Source organism: Triticum aestivum, chromosome 4B (assembly GCF_018294505.1).
Source record: "Triticum aestivum cultivar Chinese Spring chromosome 4B, IWGSC CS RefSeq v2.1, whole genome shotgun sequence".
NCBI lineage: Eukaryota > Viridiplantae > Streptophyta > Magnoliopsida > Poales > Poaceae > Triticum > Triticum aestivum.
The window spans coordinates 412,313,955-412,321,896 of NC_057804.1; the positions used below are offsets into that span (position 1 = coordinate 412,313,955).

Below are 7,942 nucleotides of genomic sequence, written 5' to 3' on the forward strand. Positions count from 1 at the left end.
GGCTATTAAATCAAACATTCAACAGAAGTTCTCATATCCTTATAGGCGTTTAAATTCTATATATACTAGATGTCATCCATATCCTCGAGAACTAAGGGAACTACTCAGACATGAAGATAACAACCATCATATGAATAGCGGTGACAAACTTGGATGATAAATTGGAGTAACACACTTAGGAATCCTCTGGTGTTTGGTATTACAACGATATGGAGATGGCATGGCGGTGAAGATGTGCTTCCCTGCTTGGGACGTTGTTTCTGGAGTTATGCTTTAGCTAGGGGAACACATGGAGGATGGTGGTGATCTTGTTGGCACTTGTGCGGTAATGACGGTGGAGATGAGTGATGCCGGGGTCGCAAAAGGGTTGTGGTTGTTGGCCTTTCGGGGTGTGCACAGGGTCGTCGTGGTTTGTTTGTTGTTGTGAGTCGGATCCATGATGACAAGGTCCGAGTAGTGAGATGACTGGCGACAGATGGTATGGCTTGATGATTCTTCGCGATGTCAACCTAGCATATCTCTCCTTTGTAGTTCACCTTCTGGACTGAAGTTGCCATGTTTGATCTTAGCGTGACGTCCTACAACTGTTGCGGTGAGGGGCTTCGTCGATGGTGGTGTGTGGTGAAGTCGGAATCGCTTTCTCAAGACACAGTGATGACACGCGATGGCGTGCAACTTCGGTGATGTTCCCTTCAACGCAGTTTGCGTGGTGTATCTGTTGTATGCCAGGTCGGCAGTGTGTGCCTCAGAGTTCGTCAAGTTCCACGATGTTGCTATGTGCGTTTGTCTCGCTTTTCAAATTGGGCATCATTTCGAATCACAAGAATTCTCTAGATTGGGCGACGGAAAAATCTCGCATACATGCATCATCCATTTAACGCCTTAGATCATGAGCAATGCAATGCACTCAGGGGGGGCGTGCTTAGTAAAAAAAGTTCCTAAGCACCGAGTGTTTATCTCAAGTTGTGCCTAGTTAAGCATTTGTCACATATAAATAAGCATCGACGTCTAGGCAAAAATCAATTTATTTCTGTATAAGCATCTCTCGAAGAACCTCCGTATAAGCGAGTTTACATGCCTAGAGTCCTTGTATAAGTTCTCAAGGCTATTATTGCTGTGTTTGGCCCTGAGTATTTGAGAGAGCCGACTGCTGAAGATACAACCCGTTTGTTGGCGATGAATGCCAGCAGGGGCTTCCCAAGGATGCTTGGTAGCGTAGACTGCATGCACTGGGAGTGGAAGAACTGCCCTTCTTCTTGGCAAGGGCAGTATAAGGGCCATGCCAGGGCTTGTACTGTCATACCAGAGGCCGTGGCGTCTCAAGATCTCTGGATCTGGCACACTTTCTTTAGCATGGCCAGATCAAACAATGATATCAATGTGCTTCAGCGCTCACCTGTGTTTGCTAGGCTTGCCGAAGACAATAGCCCACCGATGAACTTTACTGTCAACGGCCACAACTACGACAAAGGATACTACCTGGGTGACGGTATCTATCCTCAGTGGACCACTATTGTGAAGACAATACCCAACCCTGTCGGAGAGAAGAGGAAAAGATTTGCCCAAGAGCAAGAGAGTGCTAGGAAGGATGTAGAGTGTGCCTTTGGTATTTTGCAATCTCGATGGAGCATCGTTCGGTATCCTGCTAATACCTGGATCATGCAGAAACTGTGGGAGGTGATGACTGCTTGTGTGATCATGCATAATATGATCGTAGAAGACGAGCGCCCTGAACGTCTGTACGATCAAGGGTTTCAGTTTCAGGATGAGAATATTGTGCCTGAGCATGGAGGAGCGGCAAAGTTTGAGCAGTTCACCCAATTTCATCAAGACATGCGTGATTGGAAAGCTCATGTGCATCTGCAAAATGATTTGGTTGAGTATATGTGGGCTCATGTTGGCAACCAATAGATGTATCTTTTTTTATTCGTTTGCAAAACTATGTGAGAACTGTGTGAGACATTTTTATTTTATTCGGCTTGTAAACTATGCTTTTTTATTCGGTTAATACTATGTTATTTGATTCAAACTATGCAAATTCATTAATGCAAAATAGGGCGGCCAGCCGGCACATATGGGGTCGGCGCGTTGGGCGCGCTGTCGACCCATATCTAAAACAGGACGAACGCCGGACGGACAGCCCACCCAAATGAACAAAAAATGATAAAATCGCCGTCCGTTTGGGTCACCTCATTGAAGTTGCTCTTAGCCCTAGTCACTTCTCCGGTGAGTAAACAAACTCCCACACCGATGCAACATCCTTAGTTAATTATTTTTGTTGTCTAAGCGTCCAATCAGACGCCCTTGCAATGTAGATGGCTCGCTTTATGAGATCGTTTTCTCTCGTCCAACAGCACATGCATAATGCACTAGCAAGTTTGTGATTGGTCAATAATGAAAAGAGTCTGTAAAACTCTGTATTTGTTTGTACGTTTAACATTATTTTTAAGGAAATAACGAGGAGTAGGTGGGAAAACTAATATGGTTTGAGGATGACTACTAGCTTTCACAAACAAAACTTAGATAAATCATTCACTTCTCAGCTTCGCAAACATCTCATCACTTCATCAGGACTCACGAGAACCTACGTGGACGTGGACACACACTGACTCAGCTTAGTTAGCCATCTAACGGCGCACCAAGCCCTTTCTTTCCCGCCACGGGCACCGCCGTGCCGCCACTCGCGACGCCGTCAAGAGCACGGTGAGGCGGCGGGGCCGGAGATGACCCGCCGACGCCATGATGATGCCCCTCGCCGTCGTTGTTGTCGTCGTCGCCGCCCGCGTCGCAGTAGCCCTTGAGCATGTCCCCCTCCTCCGGGGTGAAGCCGATGACGGACAGCATGAGGTCGGCGGCCCAGCAGCGCTGCTCGATGATGCGGATGGCGCGGCAGCACCCGGGCCCCAGGTACGCCTCGCCGTTGAGGAAGAAGAGGATGATCTCCCCCGTGCACGACTTGACGTCCAGCAGCGTCTCCCAGCACTGCTGCTGCCCCACTCCCTCCAGCCGCTCGGCGAGGTTGGCGGCCCGGACGAACGTCGTCGTAGCCGCCAACGCGGTGGCGGCGACGGCGAGCAGCACCAGGAGCGTGGAGAGGAGAGAGCCCGAAGAAGCCATGATCTTAGGTCCACTCTAGCTAGTGCTACCGAGTGAGGAGGCTGACGTAGTACTACTTATCATAGCAAGTAATCGTAACGTCAGGTAAGCGAAAAGGCGAAGTCCAAACGAATCAAATTTATCTTAATTAAACGCGTTGCCCCTTCCTATCCTTCGTATGTTACTCTATCAACAGAAAGTTAATCGGGGCGTGATCCCAAAATCCGTAGTTGATAGTACGTGGAAGGTATCGTGGAGTCCTGTACAACGTACTGTACGAATTTGCACAATTTCGGAGATATTAGGTAGTTTTGACAGTGCACCAAGACTTCTGAATTACCACATGCTACATGAGACACATAGACACATCTTCAAGGCCCAAATCGAGCCTCGAAGTCATTGGGCAGCTACATCAGTCTAAACTGTAAATGCAAACCCAAACTAGTATCCACAGCGCGGCAAATGTTGGGTGCAAGGAAGCAGCAGCAGAAGCGCGAATTGCAAGAGCAAAGAGGCAATTATCGACGGATGGATCAACGGTGGTTATCAAACCTAGGCCACTGAAGCTGCAGCTCTCCTCACTCTGATCATGCTGCTGGTAGTAACTGTTGAAGGCAAATGACACATTTCCAGGCCAGTCAAGACCTGCACAGGAGCCACCAGTGGACAGAGCGGTGCAGTCGGCATTCGAGCAAGCGGCAGATAAACTAGAAGAAACATTGGATAGGTCTTTGTTGTTGTCCACCACACACCATTTCGATGGAAGGTAGCCCACATCCAGAGCGTTCTTGAGCGCCACAGGACCTTGACCCAAGTTGACATGGTACTTGGCCTGGCCATCAAACGTAAAAATGCCATAGTGTCTGTCATAACTTCCGCTTGCCATACTGTGCTGATCTTCGTCTAAAAGGCTGTAGAGGTATGTCTCAGTTGGAGCAAATTTTGGGCGAAGTGGAGTCCCGGATTTTCTCGCCAGGTGGTTGACCAGGCCTGTCATGAAGGATTGAGCAATAGCCGAAGTTGCGTTCACAGCTCCATCTGTTGGCCATCCTGCTCTCCCGACAACGATGTCCATATCACTGAATCCAGCTTTAGTTAGAGCAGTAACCAGAGCATCTATGCTCGCATCGAAGTAGTTGTCATACTTGTTATGACCATCACTTATCGGGCGCGACATTAGTTGGAAAAGGTAATAGTCCAATGAAATATTCTTCTTCTGCTGGAAGCTCAAAATCGGATTCAGCTCAGCCATAAATGGTGAGCTATGATTAGCAAGAAATGGGAGGAGCTCAACCATGGTTTTGTTAACATCTGGCCTGAAGTAAGCTTTCGAAGGTAGAGTTGATGCGTTTTGGTATGCATCAGAGCTACACGGCACAACTACTTTCATCTTGCTCGATAACTTTGCATCATCCAATGCCCGTTGAATATTTGCTGCTGCACGAACCACAAAAGGTTGAAACTGCTGCCCGTGATTAAGAAGAAATGGATCATCTCCAACAGCAATAAACCTACAAATTACATTACTCGTCAATATAAAAACTTATAATATCAAGAAAACCCACAAAATGTGAAATGTAACATCAATGCAAACATGAAACAGAACAAATTAAGCATCGTTGCCAAACAGATCGCCTGCCTCAATTCCAGATTTAACCCCACCTAGACTGCAATTTAACAGCCATATTACCCTACATTCCGCTACTATTAATTCAGATTTGATACAAACATACCAAACACATTTGATTAATGCAGAAGAATCTCTGCTACTTAACCTAGAAAAGAAAGGAAGAATGCTCAGCCAGAAGCGAAATATCAACGGAAGACGGACACTCAAGTTTTGTAACAGAAAATTACAGATCTATGCATAAACTACCCGCTGAAGTTTGTTGCTCTTCAAAAAATATTCCATCCCCAAATATTCAGGACAATTTGATAGGATCTAGCTGTGCTATACATCCAATTTTTCACATTGTTAACTAGGTCCAGGCAAGTTCCTTTTATCATTTTTGGTTCACCAAGAGGAATCCATCACATGTCAGAGGATCTGAAACTTTGTAGAGAATAAACACCTACTAGCAGGTCGGTAATTGACATTTCTTGAGTGTTTCATAGATCATACTTGTTTGTTCCATGAAAAAAAGACCTTGAGGACTGGAGGTACCTAGAAGAAAATTCCAGTGCACTACTGCAATATAGACATATCAACCTATTGAAGTCAACCACTGGACTAAACTAAAGCAGCGTCTTCCACCTTTCAGATCAGATGGTCAACCGTCAACATTATTAAGGATGTTGGTTTTGAGCATGTCAGCACGCATGATTGGCAAATCCAGTGGATACAAATTGACTAAGCGCATCATCCGGTGCCAATAGAGACTATAATATTTCTAATTTTTTTTAGAAAAGATAATATTTCTAATTATAGCAACGGATAATTTGGTCAGCTTGAGGCATAATTTAGACTTGATTTATTCAGTCAACTAGTAGTATCATACAGTAACTATCTACGAATACACCTTGGCCCCTTCGCATTTCATGAAATAAGATCAGTAAAATATGTCGGAAAGAAGAGAAAAGGATCAGCGAAACACTAAAAGAGAAGGAAACTGCGGACGAAGGGAAGAAGGGGATGCGGCTCTTACTCGAACAGTACGCCGGAGGCGTAGCGGGTGACATTGTCGTGGACCCAGGCGGCGGCTGCCTTCCTGGAGGAGGCGAGGGGGCGGAGCAGCTCGTTCGGGACCCCGACGGTAACGGCGATGCGGGTGCCGGCAAGGGCGGACAGCGCGTCGGGCGAGGCGGCGGAGAGGCGCACGCGGGGGACGGAGTTGGGGAGGAGGAGGTCACGCACGACCTGCGCCGCCGGGAGCGGGTGGGATGCCGCGAAGCCCCAGTTCACGCCCACCGCGGCGGCCGGCAGCGGCGCAACGGCGACGGCGAGGAAAAGGAGAAGCGGGATGGCAGGTGCCCATGGCCGCAGCGGGTGGCGGCGACTGGGCCGCATTGCCTGCTGTTCCGTGTACACACCGTTGCGATGCTGCCACCTCCTAAATTTAATTTGTCCAGCGGTTTACACTACCACCCCAAACTTCAATTTGGTTCAAAATGCTCCTTTAAACCATTTTTTTGTAAACGGAGTCTTATTCTAAAGTTATAGGATTACAGTCAAGAGGTAAGAGTTCTCTGATCCTCTATGTGTCCATATAATATTCATATAAGAGTGTTATATTTGTTGCGACCGTAAGCTGCCCTATTAAGTTCGCACCAACTTCCGTGTAATAAACTTCCTTCTTCATCAAGGATCTGATCTCAGCAGCAAGATGTTCATATGCTGAGCGAGCTAAGCAATGCCTTGGAGAAGTCCGATTAGGCTATGATTGGGCCTTCTGAATGATGTATGGTTAAGGTCATGCCCTGCATCAGTGCGTGAATCTCCGTCTCTAGAGCATCATTGCAATGCGATAAAAAATGGTAAGCTGCAAAGATTATGCTCCCATCATATCTTCGAAGGGACCACCGCCACCATTCCATCACGAGCAAGAAAAGAATCATCCACCAAGAGGGCTTCCTGGTTTGCCGGCAATACGGACAAGGTTGTGCCGATACAGAACTCTTAATCCCTGGCATAGAACAAGTTTCATATAGTGACATCTTCCTTTAATGATTTCGTTAGTGTGCAAGAACTCGACAGGTGTTTCAGGGGGAAGGTACTTCTTTTCCATGGTCCATATCTGAGTGAAGCTGCCAGATGCGCTAGATAAGCATAATTGCCAAATTATGGACATTCTCTTCACACTGCTAGAACATTTAGTGACCATTCCTTACTCATATCAATCAGCAAATTATTGGCAGGAAGCAACCACACTACTCTCATGAGTTCCCATAAAATCATGCCCTCTGTTTACCAAGGCATGAAAGCTTCCTTCTACTTCAACTCCACATAGTGGACACATGTCTATCTGGCTTCGCCAAATGCTTGTAAATATTGCACTGATTAGTAGCCAAGGCTACCATTGATGCTTTTCATGCTGTGATCTTCATCATCTATGGAACCGATGAGTTCCAAATACAAAGTCATATAAGTCGGTCTTCTTTAGGGTTACTCTTGGACATATCGCCAGCAAATTGTGTCGTCGTACTTGTTGTTAGGTGGTACACGCTCTTTACCATGAAGCAACACTCTTCTCTAGGAACAAAACGAAAAAAAGTCATGCCGATTAAGCGGGGATGTACGTTTCAAGATCTCCCGAACGTCCATCGGCCAAAAAATAGCATTTGAGCGCTACATGTTCCAAGCTCCATGTTGATGGTAGGTAAATTAGGCGGGAAATACTCATCCACATCACTGATACAAAATGAATAGATTTAATGCGTAAATGGTAGCAATCTCAACATGAAGAGAGGTAATTTAGTAACATGAAAATTTCTAAGAGCATATTTTCCTTTCTCATAATAATTACATGTAGGATCATAAGCAAATTCAACAATATAGCTATCACAAAACATATTCCCAACACGATCCACATGCATGCAAAGTCGTCACTCTTCCAAAATAGTGGGATCAACATTAGCTAAAGTCATGACCTCTCCAAACCCACTTTTATCAAAAAATTCATAAGATTGAACATTCTCCAAATATGTGGGATCTAAAGTTGACACTCTTCCAAACCCACTTTTAATATTATTGCAAACATTATTATCAATCTCATATTCATCATGGGGCTTAAATAAATTTTCAAGATCATAGGAAGAATCACCCCAATCATGATCATTGCAACAAGTAGTGGACATAGCAAAACTAGCATCCCCAAGCTTAGGGTTTTGCATATTATTAGCACAATTG

At 45.7% G+C, this 7,942-nt stretch overlaps 2 protein-coding genes across 2 annotated transcripts; both read right to left on the reverse strand.

Annotated features, from left to right (window-relative positions):
* Nucleotides 1-2,519: 2,519 nt before the first annotated feature.
* On the reverse strand, nucleotides 2,520-3,125 carry LOC123094907 (egg cell-secreted protein 1.3-like). The gene has a single exon (XM_044516776.1). It carries the CDS (start codon nucleotides 3,115-3,117, stop codon nucleotides 2,620-2,622), a length of 498 nt encoding a protein of 165 aa, XP_044372711.1. The 5' UTR covers nucleotides 3,118-3,125; the 3' UTR covers nucleotides 2,520-2,619.
* Nucleotides 3,126-3,357: 232 nt separating this feature from the next.
* LOC123092421 (glucan endo-1,3-beta-glucosidase 9) lies at nucleotides 3,358-6,140 on the reverse strand. The gene is made up of 2 exons (XM_044514192.1): nucleotides 5,742-6,140; nucleotides 3,358-4,607 (listed from the first exon to the last, which is right to left on the reverse strand). The coding sequence occupies exons 1-2, from the start codon at nucleotides 6,101-6,103 to the stop codon at nucleotides 3,509-3,511; spliced, it is 1,461 nt and encodes a 486-aa protein (XP_044370127.1). The 5' UTR covers nucleotides 6,104-6,140; the 3' UTR covers nucleotides 3,358-3,508.
* Nucleotides 6,141-7,942: the final 1,802 nt, after the last annotated feature.

Coding starts and splice junctions, on each gene's coding strand:
- LOC123092421 (XM_044514192.1), bottom strand. CDS start 6,103: ATGCGGCCCAGTCGCCGCCACCCGCTGCGGCCATGGGCACCTGCCATC. Junction 4,608..5,741: donor GCCTCCGGCGTACTGTTCGA/GTAAGAGCCGCA, acceptor TGTAATTTGTAG/GTTTATTGCTGTTGGAGATG.
- LOC123094907 (XM_044516776.1), bottom strand. CDS start 3,117: ATGGCTTCTTCGGGCTCTCTCCTCTCCACGCTCCTGGTGCTGCTCGCC.